General features: G+C 44.2%; 2 protein-coding genes across 3 annotated transcripts; both read left to right on the plus strand.

Moving 5' to 3' along the window:
- The first annotated feature begins 294 nt into the window (after positions 1-294).
- On the plus strand, positions 295-7566 carry hspa4l (heat shock protein 4 like). Its single transcript, XM_077620879.1, has 19 exons — positions 295-716; positions 1547-1604; positions 1679-1819; positions 2436-2558; positions 2642-2741; positions 3016-3149; positions 3215-3459; positions 3533-3609; positions 3681-3832; positions 3908-4014; positions 4218-4351; positions 4433-4629; positions 4834-4908; positions 5152-5295; positions 5690-5815; positions 5885-5992; positions 6194-6313; positions 6429-6590; positions 6796-7566. The coding sequence occupies exons 1-19, from the start codon at positions 610-612 to the stop codon at positions 6985-6987; spliced, it is 2502 nt and encodes an 833-aa protein (XP_077477005.1). The 5' UTR covers positions 295-609; the 3' UTR covers positions 6988-7566.
- A 453-nt stretch (positions 7567-8019) lies between these two features.
- On the plus strand, positions 8020-14832 carry plk4 (polo-like kinase 4 (Drosophila)). 2 transcript variants are annotated; one of them, XM_077621134.1, is made up of 15 exons: positions 8020-8226; positions 9855-9950; positions 10017-10112; positions 10274-10388; positions 10479-11415; positions 11491-11579; positions 11931-12247; positions 12315-12419; positions 12862-12964; positions 13109-13258; positions 13340-13568; positions 13642-13702; positions 13806-13919; positions 13994-14094; positions 14164-14832. In XM_077621134.1, the coding sequence occupies exons 1-15, from the start codon at positions 8197-8199 to the stop codon at positions 14261-14263; spliced, it is 2643 nt and encodes an 880-aa protein (XP_077477260.1). In that variant the 5' UTR covers positions 8020-8196; the 3' UTR covers positions 14264-14832. The 2 variants fall into 2 exon arrangements, with proteins under 2 accessions (XP_077477260.1, XP_077477259.1); XM_077621133.1 differs by lacking the exon at positions 8020-8226 and adding an exon at positions 8495-9315.
- Positions 14833-16731: the final 1899 nt, after the last annotated feature.

Genomic DNA, 16731 nt, shown 5'->3' on the forward strand with positions numbered 1-16731 from the left:
TTTATTTAGAGGAGACCACACCTGTGGTACAATGTAGACAGGTTAAATATATATAGTCACGTCATCACCTTTTATTTACAGTTATAATGTGAACTGCGCATAAAAGCAACACTACTCCAATGAATCAAACAAAAAAAAATCTCTAAAACATTGAACATCACTCATTTTTTTCGTCATCGAAGCAATATTATGACGTTTTAAAGGGTCTCATTTCCAGCGAGTTCTAGACTGTTCTGTGAAAGATCGCCACACGCGCCAATCACGTAAGAGCAACCGGAACGGTACGCCAATCGGTGACGCGGAAAGGCGGGGCTTAAACGCGGCAGGCACTTAGATCCTTTGGTGATGTTTACGGTCGCCTCGGAGTGGGAGAATCCGATGTTCATCGTTGCCCTCAGGATTACGGCGGATGAGTTAGCTATAAACAGACCGAATTACATAACTGCGCGTAATTTACTGAGCGCACTTGTAGTTGGCCGACGTGGTGATTTTCAGGATCGTGCATTCTTTTTTTTGCATGTGACGAGAATAAGGTAATATTGTTTGATTCTCCAAGGTGACAAGTGCAAAAGGATAAGTTTCTACGAAGGGTCAATACGAGCTGCCATCATGTCAGTAGTCGGCATTGATGTGGGTTTTCTTAACTGCTACATCGCCGTGGCCAGGAGCGGTGGTATTGAAACCATCGCTAACGAATACAGTGACAGATGCACGCCGTAAGTATGACACTCCTGAAATAAAATTTAAAAAAGAGAGATGCATCCGTCATCCCGCCCCAGGGGGAAAGCGGTCCTGTTGTGACTTAGTTACGCAATGTGTTCGCTTTGTATGACGACGCTCTGACGTGGGATGCTGGTTGCACTCAGGGATGCTGCTTGGCTCAAGATGGAAGGCCTTTTTACCTAGTTCACTTATTTTCAGGTCCAGATCTTATCATAGCCAATGGACTCTGCCCTAATTATTTACTCCAACTGAGGAAAAAAATCCAGGAACTTGCCATTATGTCAACGTGACATAAGAGTCAATATCCCTGCAGATGCAATGCGACGGACGCCGTCTTAGTCCACAGTGCATTCTCCTTGCAAGTTGTAGGCAGAGTTTGTTGAAAGATGTTTTTCCTTTTTTAATTAAATATTACTAATAATGATTTAAAAGGTTTGAATCATTATTCCAACAATCCCCCTGCATCATGTTTTTAGTTATCTTTTTCGAAGTACCAAATGAAGTGATTCTGCACTTCCGCAGTTCTACTGTAATGAATTGAATACAGTTTTTCAAATATTGTATAGCTGAGATAAGGCGGGGTAACTGGCAGCAAATGAATATCATTTTTGTATAGGTACAATTTTATGGGACCAGTTAATTTCCCTCCCCTAAAGAATAATGATAACGCCAGGTTTTTTAAGTTCTCTGTATCTATCTTCAGAATAGAAAAGTGGCTTTCCTCTGTCTATTTGTTCTCTGCCGGCCACTTGCCTCAGCCGGATAATTTCTCTGTCATCGACTTTATCCGCTGATGCGCTTGTCTCTATTCATCCTCATCAAGGGCTTGTGTGTCTTTTGCCGCCAAAAACCGCATCATCGGAAATGCTGCCAAAAGCCAAGTAAGGACACCTCCATAGTTGATCAAAGTGACTCGATGGAAATGACTCAATTGTGCTGATGATGTTTCCTCCAGATGGTAACAAACTTCAAAAACACAGTTCATGGCTTTAAGAGGTTCCACGGGAGAGCGTTTGATGATCCATTTGTGCAAGCGGAAAAGAGCAAACTTCCTTACAGTTTGCATAAATTGCCCGATGGAACAACGGGGGTTAAGGTGAAGTATTTGATTTGCAAAAGTTGATTCTCCTATTTTCATTGTCAGTTTGTTCTTTAAAAACACACAGAATTATGATGATTCACTCTGTGGACATGTGCAAAACCAAATGAGGACTTAGTTTATTTCCCTCCTGACCAAGTTAAAGATAAGCTATTCAGAAAAGAAAAAAAACATAAATACATACACGGTGTGCCAAAAGTAGCTTATATTGTTTATCAAACTCTTACAAAATATAAATAAAAATGCAGCCTCCCAGTTTCGCCATCGCCCCGGCACCCAAACAGTCCACCACTTCAAAATCAACAGAGTAATTATATGATGATGAGATAATAATAATGAGATGTACCGTATGTTCCGGTGAATTATATCATTACTAAACTGTTTGCATTGTCAAGTTAAAAATAAAAAATGGAAAAACGGTCATCTTCTCGGTCTACCCTGTTTAATTTTTACTACTCTATGTAGTAATGTAAAACAAAAGGGCATTTTAAGGAAATAAGAGAAATAAAATTTCTAACTGCCACAAACAGAAACTCCTTTTTTTCATTCTTATGTATCATATTGACATTTTCTGTCCATCACTTGTGTACTTAACTTCCACTACATTTTCCAGGTGCGCTATCTGGACGAAGATAAAGTGTTCACAGTGCAGCAAATAACGGGAATGCTGCTCAGCAAGCTGAAGGAGACGTCCGAGGGCGCTCTAAAGAAACCTGTGGTGGACTGCGTAGTATCCGTGAGCGTTGCTAACAATATTACAGTCTTTAATGACGAGCTCCACACATTGAAACCCATTTGTTTGTGCTCCGTGTACCACAGGTCCCCTGCTTTTTTACAGATAGTGAACGGCGCTCCGTGTTGGATGCAACGCAAATTGCGGGGCTCAACTGTTTAAGGCTAATAAATGACACCACCGCAGGTCAGTGGGGGCAAATCGCTTGTTGACATAAACCGCCATAAGACACAAATGTATGGTGCATTAAAAATAATAAAGGTGAACATACATAGCCACCACAGAATTAGCCACTAAAAAGGCAATCTAAATTATTATGTTCATGTTCCAGTGTCAATATACATACTATAACGTGGCATATCATTATCATGATACATCAAGGCCGATATTGTAGTACAATATATTTTCCATATCAGCCAGCAATAAAAGTTAAATATAATAATTATGTTTCATTGGACAGTTGCTTTAGCTTATGGGATCTACAAACAGGACCTCCCCACTCCAGAGGAGAAGCCTCGCCATGTTGTATTTGTGGATATGGGACATTCATCTTATCAGGTGGCCATCACGTCTTTCAACAAAGGCAAATTGAAGGTTCGTAGCTTCCCGCCGCGTTCTCCTCCGGAAGCTTTACCTTAACATGTTTGCTCGCTCGCCAGGTTCTTGCCACAGCGTTCGACCCTTACCTGGGTGGGCGTAATTTTGACGAAGCCTTGGTCAATTACTTCTGCGAGGAGTTCAAAGTCAAGTACAAGCTGCTGGTGCGAGACAACCCCAGGGCCGTACTACGTCTGCACCAGGAATGCGAGAAGCTCAAGAAGCTCATGAGCGCCAACTCTTCCGACCTGCCTCTCAACATCGAGTGCTTCATGAACGACATTGACGTTTCCAGCAGGATGAACAGGTCTCGACACGGACGTTCTCGTGTAGCGAAGGTTAGCATTTGGCAGCATCTTAACCTGCTTTTCAATCCGTAGGGGCCATTTTGAAGAGATGTGCGCCCAGTATTTAATGCGTGTGGAGATGCCGCTGAAGACCGCCCTGGAACATTCCAGTACGTACGTCCCACCAATGACATGCGCTCGCGTATCTCCAGTAATGATAAGTCGGCATGTTGCGCGGCAGAGCTGAGCCGAGACGACATCTACTCTGTGGAGATCGTAGGAGGCGCCACGAGAATGCCGTCCATTAAAGACCGGATCGCAAAGTTCTTCGGCAAAGACGTCAGCACCACACTCAACGCTGACGAGGCTGTCGCCAGAGGCTCCGCCCTTCAGGTGAGGATGCCATATTTTGTCTTTCTGACGTACCTCGGGTTGGGCGTTCATTTTTTGACGACCCTTTGATTGCAGTGCGCGATATTGTCTCCGGCGTTTAAAGTTCGGGAGTTCTCCATCACTGATGCTGTTCCCTTCCCTATTACCCTGCGCTGGAAAGCACCAACAGAGGACGGACTCGGGTGAGGAGAACTTGGGGTCTTAGGACAGACAATAAGTATTGTGTTGTTTTGATCCAATCATTTGACTGAAGACGGCTTCAGTAACAAATGATGTATGGCCCTTTAATTGGGTTGTTTCGGCTAATATGCAGTATGGCTAGTTAACAATGTCAAAGGTCATGGCGCATCTCAAATGGAATTCCCGTTTTTATTTTTTGTTTCAGAGAATGTGAGGTATTCAGTAAGAATCACGCTGCGCCCTTTTCCAAAGTGATCACCTTTCATAAGAAGGAGCCTTTTGACCTTGAAGCCTTTTACAACTGCCCTCAAGAACTTCCATATCCCGACTGTAGGATAGGTAAGAAAAATGGACGGAAGTCTCGAGTCGAAGTGATCCATTTCTAGTTCGGAGACTTTATTTTTGCCCTCCTGTTTCCAGGGTGCTTTTCAGTCCAGAATGTGGTGCCACAGCCAGACGGAGACAGCTCCAAAGTGAAGGTCAAGGTTCGTTTTAATGTCCACGGCATCTTTAGCGTGTCCAGTGCCTCTTTAATCGAGAAGCAGAAAGGAGAAGGGGAAGACGTGCAGATGGATGCCGAGCCCATTTTGCAGAACGAAGGCAGAGTTGAGGAGCAGGTAGAGATTTCACTACCGGATTCTGAAATTTTTGCTAGTGTTGCATCGATTCCATTCCTTGGCTACTGACCCGATTCCCATATACAAAATACATATACTCTATTTTTCCTTTTATACTAAATTGGTGCACAGTCAGTTTAAGCAAATATAATTTAAGGGACATACAGTGAATGTGATTTATACATGACAAATGATATTCTCCAGATCAAAATGCAGGTCGATCAAGAAATGCAAAACCAAGCAGACCAGCAAAATGAAGACAATGCGTGCACCAATAAGGTTAGTAGAACGGACCCCAGTCCACAAAACACCTTCTACTTTATAATACTTTCATACAGATTTTTTAAAGGAGAGATATCGCCTATTTGTACCTTGAGTTGATTTGTGAAAGCTACTATATGTTTCTTATGCGGCTTAATAGTGGCTTTAGCCAAGTCATGACAAAATAGCATAATTCAAAACTCCAAAAAGTGACATTTGCATTTGATAAACAAAAGCACATAAGAGAGTTTTGTGGTGTAGGAGGTTGTTGGGGAGAAACAGGATCCGGCAGCGGAAGCAGGGAGCAAAGCCAAAGTCAAGGTGAAGAGTGCCGACCTGCCCATTGTGGCCAGCAATATTAGACAGCTTGACAGCGAGGTGCTTTGCAACTTTGTCAACTTTGAGGTGAGTCGCTTCCAGTGGTCCAACCTTGTGTGATTTTGTAGGTTCATTATAGAACAAGACGACAGTTTGCTTAAAATTTTAAGGAATCCACTCTTAACCAAGTTTTGATGAATATACAGTATACTTTTTCATGCGAATTTAATTCCTTCCAGATCCTGGCTTGTATGTCAAAACACTTTCCCATAAGAATATATCATAATTTGCTTACTGTATTTTCCGAACTATAGGTCGCACTTTTTTTCATAGAAATCAGATTTATTTTTCAAGGTTTTTAAAGCCCAAATGTAATCCAACTCTAGAATGTCCATTCACACTGATGAAATTAGATGTTTTGTATCATGTGTCAATTTGTATTTCTAATCAAAGTATAATATTGTCTTTGTTTTGGTCACAGCGACATATGATCGTGCAAGACAAACAGGTGAAAGAGGCGAATGATGCTAAAAATTCTGTGGAAGAATATGTCTACGATCTGCGCAACAAACTTTGTGGCATCTACGAAAAGTATATCACTGAGGAAGTAAGTGCGGGTTTTGTTTGATTTCTTTTGCATATTTGGCAAAATCAGACAATGAACGTGGATTCGTAGGATAGCAACAGGTTGACGCTGCTTCTGGAGGACACCGAGAACTGGCTGTATGAGGAAGGGGAGGATCAATCCAAAAATGTCTATGTGGAAAAACTGGATGCCCTCAAGGTTTGACTAATATAATATTCTTATCGATCCATTATTTCAAGTGGATTGATCATATGCCCAAGATTTTTCTTGATTGTCGAGTCCGGATCACCTGATTTTGTAGATCTACCAATTTCCAATCCCATCTTTTGGAAATGTTTCATGTTTTGAAATGATTTCCAATCACGCAATGGAAACTGGGACATTTCTTATTATCTGTAGAGTTTGGGTCAACCTATTCAAGAACGACACAGAGAGCACGAAGACCGGCCAAAGGCTTTTGAGGAGCTTGGCAAGAGGCTACAATACTACATGAAGTTTGTGGACGCTTACAAACAGAAGGTGAGTGATCTTTTTAGACCACGCAGGTGGCTTTGCTCTTGTTCTCGTTATTCTCGGTGAGGACACAACTAGAATTGCCACCGATGTTAATCGGTTGACATTCTACGTTCCACAGGATGAGCGTTACCTCCATGTCGCTGTGGAAGATGTCAACACCGTGGAGAAGTGTTTGAATGACAGCATGGTGTGGATGAACGGCAAGATCAATGTACAGAGTAAACTGGCCGTCACTCAAGATCCAGCCGTCAAAGTAGCAGATATCATTGCTAAAATACAGGTAAGGGTTATCAATCGTGTCGCGAACAGTTCAAACTGGTTATCTACTAATCACAAACTCATTAAAATTCAGAGCAGAATGATGATATCTTATTTTTCAGTTTATTCATTGCACCATAGATTATTATAGAATGCATTGATAATTTCTGTATCGCAGCCTCGCATCGCAAATCGTTACCTAGATGTTCCCATCCCTACTTGCGCAGGAAGTCCAGGACGTGTGCGCAGCGGTGATCAACAGGTCCAAGCCCGCAGCGGCGGAGACGCACGAGGTGATCGACCAAAACAACGGCGCTCCCGATAACGGGCCGGCCGCCAAGCAAGGCCAAGACGGCGCCGGGGACGCCAAAGGCGGTCAGCACACCAAACACACAGCCAAGGAGATGGAAGTGGACTAAGAAGATGGCTAGGACCATCTTTGGCGACCATGTAGACAGTAGGGATAGTGTCACACTTACCCGGGACCACATCTCAATCCCCCGTCGGCCACACAGGCGGAATTAGTGGCTTTGTTCATCTCCATATTATCAGCTCGCACTCTTCTGTCCATCCTCGCGCGTGGCGACGACGTGCTTCTGTTCTCGAAAGCTTTTTTTGACGATTAAAGAGGAAACCATGCGATAGATTGAAACGTTTCACCATTCCCTGACAGGAAGCATTGCCTTTGTGTGTGTCCTCCATCGTAGAAGGTGACACCCAGCAGAACTAGAGTAGACGACAGCTGTTACCAAACTGTTGTTTTGTGTGCGCTAGTACTAATTCTAAAGTATATATTTGTATGTCATTTATTTGGGACGAAATGAACAAGTGGACACAATTCAAATTCTATTTTAATATTTAATGGAAGCCAAGCTGTAAGAATGAATGCATTCCTAATGGGAACATAGTTTTTGGAGGAAGCAAAGAAATACCGCCTGTTCATTTTCCATTTAGAATTTCAAGTTTAAAAAAATAAAGACATTCAGCTGTGAAAACAAGTCACGATTTGTCGAGGCGTTTTAAGCAGTGGACTGCTAGAAGGTTTGGTGTAATATATTTGGATTGGATTGGATAACTTTATTCATCCCGTATTCGGGGAAAAAAAAAAAAAATATATATATATATATATATATATATATATATATATATATATATATATATATATATATATATATATATAAAAAGGTATGAGAAAAAATTGCAGGGGCTACTACTTTGTTCAATGGTGTGCTGCAATTATTAGTGTTACTATGAACATAAAGGACAAATGCACCATATTTAACCCTAGTCTGAAAACTACAAGCTCCGCCCAGTTTTTCAAGGTGCCAGTATTTTAGCGGAACAAAAAAATCGTCATAAATCACCCGATGCAAGATGGCCGCCGTTTGTTTACGATGTCGACTCTACTTCTAGCGATATCCTGTGATATCTATAGAGGACGTTTGAAAAATGTGACGTCATCAAGCGGACGCAGGCGCGCATTTTCAAAATGGAAGAAAGGCAAAGTTTTTGAGGGGAACGCAACGCCGTTAGGGTTTTGCTCATTGAGAAGCGCCTTGGCGACTATCGGATGAACGGATTACTTATCACAATTTCTACATGCGTCGAAAACGTCGAAAGAAGGCACAATGAGCGATCCAATCGGCGATAGAATTGAGGTGAGTTATGCTCGCGATGGCGGCTTCGGTTTGCGCAGATCGTTATTAAAACTCGACGACTTTGACAAAAGCTCACTAGATCGAACTGTTTTGGTCACTTCTCATCGCTTATTTTGGCCAAAGACTTCCATTTATGTCATATTTGGGGATTTTTACTGTCTGATGTGAACTTATTAGAGGGGTTTTGTTCTCAACTGTTAAATAGCAACACGCACGCCAAATGAGTTCATTATTTTCCATTTCAAAACAATTTTAAATCGGTTTGCTTTCCGTTACAATTATTCACAATTAATATTTTATTTGCTTGAACTCTTATCAATGTTTGGTTTGCTCGGAAATGTATTGTACATTTAGTCTATTTTTTCCCCTCCCTGCATTTAAATGTAGCTGCGGTTGTTTTCAAAATTCTTGAAAACTAAGGTCAAATAAAATTACAAAGGTGACCATTCATAACATGTTATGTCTATTATACTGAATAGTGTCTCATTAAATTACATCGATGACATCTATTACCTTTTTATGTCTAATATACCGAATAGCGTCTCCAAAAATTAGCCACAAAGCTATTGATGCTACTACAAAGCAAAGAAAGTTTTTTTTTCCAAACATTCGTCACCCTTTATACCTAAATAACTATTCCAATGCCTTATTGAAACTACTGAAAATGTATTTAAACATATATATGGCCTTCCTTTTGTGTGGAACATGCCTAAAATGACCGAATTAGATGTCACCGAGTCACTACATAGAAGTGCGTATTGGATTGAATTAGCCCTGAGATGAATGGAGTTGTATTGTTGGTAGTATTGTTTAATATCCGTGTTAATTCTGGCTGCTTGGAGACGGTTTTGAGTGGCTTGGGTCGCGGGAAAGATGCCGCGTAAATGTAGTTTGTGCTTGGACATCTGATGCCGTCAGATGTCGTTGGCCGGTGCTGCCAATTGCATTTGTTTGGGCGCCTGGGTTCGACTTGCAAGCCGGCTTGTGTCCAGCATGCGGCTCGATGGAGACGGCACTTATTTCAGGCTTCTCGACTGGAGTAAAGATGATCGATGTCGATTCTGTTTTACTCGCGAGATCAATATTGAGGTACCGTGATTTTCTTCTTTTAGTCGGATTTGAAAACAATAGAACTTGTCAGGTGTAGGAGCTGGCTTTTGATTGGGTTCAGATTGCATGATTAACTCCGGTTTGCAGTCATCTATACAAATTCAGGAACAGAATAGTGCCTTAACATGCAACTTTTCTGTAGATAAATAGAATAACACTATTATTGCAACATTCTTGGAATGAACTGTCTTTAACTAGGGTACAAATGTCAAAGTGGTGGCCCGGGAGCCAAATCTGGCCCGCCACATCATTTTGTGCGGCCCGAGAAGTCGAGTGCCGACTTTCTGTTTTAAGATCAACTGAAGATTATAGATGTATATTATATTTCCTGATTTACCCCTTTTAATCAATAATTGCAATTTTTAATCCTTTTTTTGTTTTTAGTTCAAAAGCATTTTGTAAAATTAAAAAATAAAATGTCCCCCCAAAAACTATATTGTATTGGATCAGCATGAAATGAGTTATTTACTCGCCTATTTGTTATATACATTTCATGCTCTTGTTTGTTTTCTCTGCAGGATTTCAAAGTCCTCACCCTCCTGGGCAAAGGCTCGTATGGCTGCGTTTACCGGGCCAAGTCTATCAAGACGGGCCTAGAGGTTGCCATCAAAACGGTGAGAATGACTTGGTTAACGACCTTTTTTTCCCTCTTTGGTAACATCTTATTTTGTGGGTTTCAGATTGACAAGAAGTCAATGCACCAAGTGAAAATGGTCCAGCGCGTGACCAGCGAAGTGGAGATTCACTGCCGTTTAAAACACCCTTCGATACTCGAGGTACGGACACCGTGCTAGGATAATTGTCGCCATGGTTACACCACACTGTACTCTGTTCTGTTTAATGCTTACTCGGTAAAAATAAGTATCGGAAATGTTTTTTTATTTTCCCCCTGTGTTTACCTGTGTATAATTCTCCATTTTTCTCGCCCGCTTTTCAGCTGTACACTTGCTTCGAAGACGATAACTACGTGTACATGGTGTTGGAGATGTGCCATAATGGGGCGATGCACAACTACCTGAAAGAGCGCAAGGCGCCATTTACTGAGGAGGAAGGTCAGAATTCCCATTGTGAAAGCATATTTTGTTTACACACCTGTGAGTCATACTGACCGCTCGCTACTCTTTGCGCCCGTCCTTCCTCAGCAAGACACTTCATGCATCAGATAGTGAAAGGAATGATCTACTTGCACACTCACTCCATCTTGCACCGAGATCTAAGTTTGTCCAACCTGCTGCTCACCCACAACATGAACTTGAAGATCGCCGACTTCGGCCTGGCCACTCAGCTGGAGCACCCCAACGAGAAGCACTTCACCATGTGCGGGACCCCCAATTACATCTCCCCCGAGGTGGCCACGCGCAGCGCTCACGGCCTGGAGTCGGACATCTGGTCCCTGGGGTGCATGTTCTACACCTTCCTCAAGGGCCACCCCCCCTTCGACACCAACACGGCCAAGCACACGCTGTCCAAGGTGGTCATCGGCCACTACGAGATGCCCGCCAACGTCTCCCCGCAGGCCCGGGACCTCATTCACCGGCTCCTGCAGAAAGATCCCGCCCATCGGCTCGGCCTCTCGGAGGTGCTGGATCATCCTTTCATGACCCGGAGGGCGCCGGGCGGGGCCAAAGAGCCCGGACGGGGCGCCTCCGGCTCCACGGACAGCGGCATCAACACCATCTCCACGGGCTGCACCTCCTCCTCGTCGGGAAGAAGCACCCGGAGGACCCGGCGCGTCGTCGGCCCGACCCTCCCGGACCGCGCCGCCGCCGGTCCTCCCCGGACCCGTTTTGAGGACAGAGAACGCTGCACGGAGCGACGCCGGCACCCCCTGGACAGGTTCCACGATGAGGGCGGGGCTCCTTACGAAGAGCAGCCCCACGGCGGGTTCCTGCGTAGAGCCCACTCGTCCGATCGCTACGGCTCCTCCGGACCGCTCAGGGGTCTTTCGGAGCAGGACCGGTGTCACTCGGACGAATCCCAGGCGGGCTTCGGGAGACCCCTCTTCCCCTCGGCCTCCGCTCCTCATACATTCTCCGAACAGGGGCGGATATCTTCGCCTCCCGTCAAGCAGTCTGCCAAGTAAAAGCTCCCTCCGTTTCTTTACTAGAAGCACTGTTCATTCATTGGATTCCTTTTGTTTTTGTTTTTTTTTAGCGCTGCATACTATTTATCGACACAAACGCACCCGCCGAACCCCCACTACAGAGATACGGGGGAAATTAAAGACTGGCACAATTATGAAGGTAATCATCTTATTTTTCTTTCTGTTTCTTTTCAATCTTGTGCGCTAACGGAACTCATTCACTGTCGTCAATGGTCTTGAACCACACCCACAGTTTTTTTACATTTCATATGGCTTATGTGAGGGTATGTTAAAATACAATTGCACTCTCAGATGAACATTGAAGAAGCAGAAAAGTCATTTTATGATATTTTAACATAATCCCTGAGAAAAGTCTGTCTAAAATGTGACACATTAAGGGGAGAGCACATCTTAATGAACATATTTATATCCATGTTAATGAACATATGTATGTAAATATGTTAGATTGTAGCCGAGCATATTGTCAGCGAATGAGTCTTTTCCTTTTCAGGCGGCAGTCGGAGACCCGTCGACAGGAGCGCTCAAGGTAGCGGCATCGGTTGGCACGGCGACGGGGCAAGCGTCTCGTGGAAAGAAGCCCCCGCCGGCCGGGTGGCCGACCCCCACGGCAGCCTGCGCACCCACCGCGCCGCTGGCTTAGATGGCTTCCGGGGAGAGGAGGTGCCCGGAGCCCACCTCAGACCTCTTGGCGACCAACCCCCGCCCCGCCTGCCCCCCATCAGGGAAAAAAAAGCATTGAGAGACACGGTCCCGCCTCTGTGCACCGCCAGATTGAAGCCCTTCAGACAGAAGACCAAGAGCAGCGTCGTAAGTGGCAGCGTGTTGCGATTGTGGATGAGTTCACTTTGCTGAAGGAAATGCGTTCGACCAATAGGTGAGCATCTTGGACACGGGGGAGGTGTGCATGGAGTACTACAAGAACCACAATGGACAGGAGAGGGTCAAGGAGGTGGTTCGGATTTCTCCCGATGGTTTAATGGTGAGTTATTTATGTTTCATTAGGGGGAAAGAGAATTTTCACGTTTTGTGACGCTTTTGTCCAAGTGACATTTATCAGTGACGTGTGCAAAAATAAGGCTCAATATTAGATCATTTTGAAATAGTTTCCCTTTTTTCAATCGTTAATTCTTGCAAAGAAATAAAGACAAACAGCTAAGTTTTTCTCACGTTTTTGGTTTTGTGGACATCGTTAATGCATGTATGTCTACACTGCTTGATGTAAAGGACGTGAAGACTTGGCCTTCAAAATAATTGAACGTTTTGACAACGTGCAAAATGCAAAACTTATTCAGAACATGACATTGTTTCTCGAAATGAACATGGCGAGTTAAAATGGTGGGACAAAAACAGTGACTTTTTTTCATGTAAATTGCTGGAAAAAAAAACTTGATTTTGATACTGATTAATGTGTTATCTGGCAGGTGACCATTGACCAGCCCCGTGGCGCTAAGAGTTTTTCCGTGCTCGACTGCTCAACCGCCCCAACAGATAATACACTCATTTGTAGCTACGGGGATCTTCCAGGTGAGTTGGCGCTTATACTGTCCCATGAAAGGTTAACTGCATACTGGATGTGCTTTTATTTTGACACGCTCAGCGTTTGTTGAGCTGCAACTGCACATTGTCTTTCACCTCCCCGGTTTTAACAGCGTCTTCTCCATTTGTCAGAAAAGTACTGGAATAAGTACCAGTACGCCTCCAAGATGGTGCAGCTGGTCAAGTCCAAGACGCCCAAGGTGAGCCTTTACACCACGTACGGCAAGGTCATCCTGATGGAGAACTCGCCCGCCGCCGACCTGGAGGTCCGCTTTTACGACGGTGAGCTCCCGGCACGCTTTTTCCGTCCATAGTCGGTCCCCTCGCTATCGATAACGTCCATTTCCGCCATCGTCGCCGCAGGCGCCAAGAGCCACAAAACGGCGGAGCTGCTCCGCGTGGTGGAGAAGAGCGGCAAGTCGTACACGGTGAAGGGCGAGGCGGGCTTGAGCGGCCTGAGCGCCGAGTGCCGCGTCTACGCCCAGCAGTCGGAGCGAGGCCACGCCCTGTGCCTGTCGCTGGAGGCCGCCATGGAGCAGGAGGAGCGCCGCTGCCCCAATAAAGTCACTTTCTTCCCCATCATCATCGGAAGGTACGCCGAAAACCGCCTCTTTGCCTCTCCCCTACGACATCCTAATAATCTGACACACTTGTATTGTTTTTAGGCCCCCAACCCCTTTGCCGTCGTCACCACTTTCCTCCCATCCTCCTCAAGTTTCCCCTTCGGTGAGCGTCGGCGTCACTCAAACCACAAAGTTTCACGTCAGCGGGACGCCTACCTTCTCACATTTTGACATTTTGCTCTTTTTTTAATTTTCTCTCGGCGCAGATGAGCTCCGTCTTCAGCTCGGCCGTCCGGAGCAAAAGCTCCCCGGCGTGTCGGGACGGGTCGCAAAACGCCAGCGAGAAAATTATCTTAAAGGACGTGGGCTACGCCTCCCCGGTAAGCGCCGACGAAGCGCGGCGGCGTCCCCCCGAGCGAGCCGCTCACGCCTCACGCCGTCACGCTCTCCTCAGGAGAAGGACGGAGAGTTCAGCTTGCACTTCCTGGACGGCTCTCAACTGCGGTTGATTGGCGGGCTCACCGTGTACACCTCCCCCGCGGGCCGCGTGTCCAGGTAAGCCACCGTCGCCGCCGACAAACGGCAGCGGTCGAGCGCTAACGCGGCGGCGACGTCTCCCGCTAGGTACGGGGAGAACGAGAAGCTTCCCCCGGACGTCCACGAGAAAGTTGTGGCCCTCAAAGGCGTCCTGGACAGCTTTACCAGGGTGCCACAAGCTCATTAGCGTTCACGTCTTCACCCCCTCTTGTAAATATCTTTGTGTTCTTGTACGTTACACCGGTTCTGTTTTCTTTTTTTTATTAGCATGTACAGAAGATTATGGAAAATATTTTATTTTTATAAACTACGTTCCAAAAAGCCGCTTTATCTTATTGAATGGCTTCTTATGAAGATTGTACAGCGACATAGTGGTCCCTTTTATTATTATTATTTTTTTAAGTATATCGAGGCATTTTTTTTTCCTGTGCCGAGTTTAGCTCGTTGAGATTAGACAGGTGTCACTCATCTTTTTCAAAGGCCACACCTGTTCATTAAGGCCGCCAGCATTAATCGTTTTGACCGTCAAATTATTTCTAAAAATTGTTCAAAGCTTTTATGAGCCTATTTATTTTTCATTTTACTTTTAAAAAAAGGGGAAAAGTAGTATTCAATGTTTTTTTTAATTCCTAAAACTATTTAAGTTTTGTTCCCTTATGTTTAGTACTAAAAAGGAACATTTTTAAAGGGTAAAAAACAAACTATGTACACTCTTAAAAATGTACAATAAAAAAGGGATAAACCCAGCAAATCTGATTTTTGAAGTTGGCGACAAAAATATTTGAATTTTAAAAATGAATTTTCACATGCTGTCCTTTTTTTTTCCACAGATACATTTCGGCTTAGAAAAATGTTGATTAACAGTCAGGAGGCCCCATCTCGATGTCCAATTCATTTGAACTGGGAGGGGCAAATTGAACAAACATTTGCTAAACAACAAAACCCCAAAGTGAAATTATCCATTTTATTTCACCCCTGTGGTTGACTGATTAAAAAAACAAAAGGCATGGATTTCATTTTCAAATAATACATATCAAACAACGCACTGTACGCAAGCCACCTCAGGCGTAGTATAATGTACACGACACCCAAGCAGTAAACATTTTCGAGTTGGGAAGCCTCGAATATGGTATAATTGGCCCATAATTCGTCATGTACACAAAATGTCACTTCCTCTAAATTGCCTGCCTGGAAATCCAGCGTCTTGTGGTCCTCGGACCAGCCAAACCAGTGCCAAAACGGCTGGATTTGTCATGTTTCGGTACTGGTTAAGGTGGGTAATGGAATGCTGGTGAGATGCAGTGAAGTGCTTGGAAGAGGACACATTTGCAACCTTTGGCAGTTTTTGCACGCACTCATCACTCCCTTTTAAACGCCACTTTTGTTCACCCGTTTCATTTGTTCGCGTGCTGTCGTTGATGTACAAGGTGTTCCAAAAGGTTTGACCCCATTTTGTAGACAAATAATAGAGAATTGTCACAGCTGGTGTAGAAACGTTTCAAGTTTTTTTATGTGTAATGTTTGACATTTCTATCTTTTCAGGTTAAGAAATGCCCTTCACTTCTAAAGAAAAGGCATTTTGCATGTTAGAGTATGCTTGGACTTGAAGACAGTGTAGCGTGCGTCCTTCACAATTTTGCAAATAAGGCACCAACTACAAAACAAATTAGGACTTGGCAGCAAAAATTTCATGAAAAGGGCAAGAATGTGGTTTTCCACACTGGAAGGCTTCGCGAACCGGCTCCACTGTCTCAGCTGTTTCAAAATTATTGGCCTACGTATGGGGTCAAACATTTTGGAACAGCCTGAATTTGTGGCCAAATGCTTTGAAAATCTGCACTAAACAGGTAAAAGTTTGGTTTTGCTAAAATTATAGGTGCAAGTCAAAATATTGGATTTCATGCCCTGGTTGGGTGTATACTACCCTGAAAATGGCTCGTGCCTGGTTTGTACTTGGATGGGAGACTGCCTGGGAAAACCAAGTGCTTTAAGGTCTTATATTGTGAAGGGGAATTCGCTCAAAATCTGTGAGATCTCTAATATAGACAAATTGTAATATAGTTAGTGTGTTAGCCTCACAACTTAACAACTGTGGTGTCCTGGGTTCAAATCCGACATTCAGAATCTATTCCAGCTGACAAATGACGAATGCAGGCTTTGAACCAGCTACCCTTCACATGGTAAGTAGGCTCTCTCCCAATTGAGCTAAGCGATTAAAGCACCTCCCTACTATGTCATATGACTAACACAACAATGTTCTTTTCTTTTTCAGCCGAGAAGACAAGTGACGACTGCTGGTTTCGAACCAACTACTCTTTGTATGGTAGGCGGGCACTCTCCCAATTGAGCTAAGTTCCCAACCCACCACTCTACTTTGTCATAGGACTGACACAACTATGTTTTATCCTTTTTCAGGCTTTAAATAGAAGCAACCGTGTGTACTCAAGGGTTTCCAAAAACGACAAGGTAAGGTGTGGCCAATACATGGTGTAAAGGTTCATTCACCTGACTGTCATGTAGGCAGTTGGGGATCGAATCCCAGTTGGGAATCATTTTTCCCTTAAAAAGAAACAACCGTGTGTCGTCAAGACCTTCCAATGATGACAAACTGAAGTGTGGCCAATTTGTAAACTGAAGTGTGGCCAATTTGTGGCG

This window comes from Stigmatopora argus, chromosome 15, assembly GCF_051989625.1.
Source record: "Stigmatopora argus isolate UIUO_Sarg chromosome 15, RoL_Sarg_1.0, whole genome shotgun sequence".
Classification (NCBI taxonomy): Eukaryota; Metazoa; Chordata; class Actinopteri; order Syngnathiformes; family Syngnathidae; genus Stigmatopora; species Stigmatopora argus.

What these genes read in the sequence shown, in the direction of transcription:
- hspa4l (XM_077620879.1), top strand. Translation starts at nt 610, where the DNA reads ATGTCAGTAGTCGGCATTGATGTGGGTTTTCTTAACTGCTACATCGCC. An exon ending in GAAATGCTGCCAAAAGCCAA is followed by an intron (nt 1,605 to 1,678) that starts GTAAGGACACCT and finishes TGTTTCCTCCAG; the next exon opens with ATGGTAACAAACTTCAAAAA. An exon ending in ATGGAACAACGGGGGTTAAG is followed by an intron (nt 1,820 to 2,435) that starts GTGAAGTATTTG and finishes TACATTTTCCAG; the next exon opens with GTGCGCTATCTGGACGAAGA.
- plk4 (XM_077621133.1), top strand. Translation starts at nt 9,145, where the DNA reads ATGTCGTTGGCCGGTGCTGCCAATTGCATTTGTTTGGGCGCCTGGGTT. An exon ending in AGACTGGCACAATTATGAAG is followed by an intron (nt 11,580 to 11,930) that starts GTAATCATCTTA and finishes TTTCCTTTTCAG; the next exon opens with GCGGCAGTCGGAGACCCGTC. An exon ending in TTCCCCATCATCATCGGAAG is followed by an intron (nt 13,569 to 13,641) that starts GTACGCCGAAAA and finishes TATTGTTTTTAG; the next exon opens with GCCCCCAACCCCTTTGCCGT.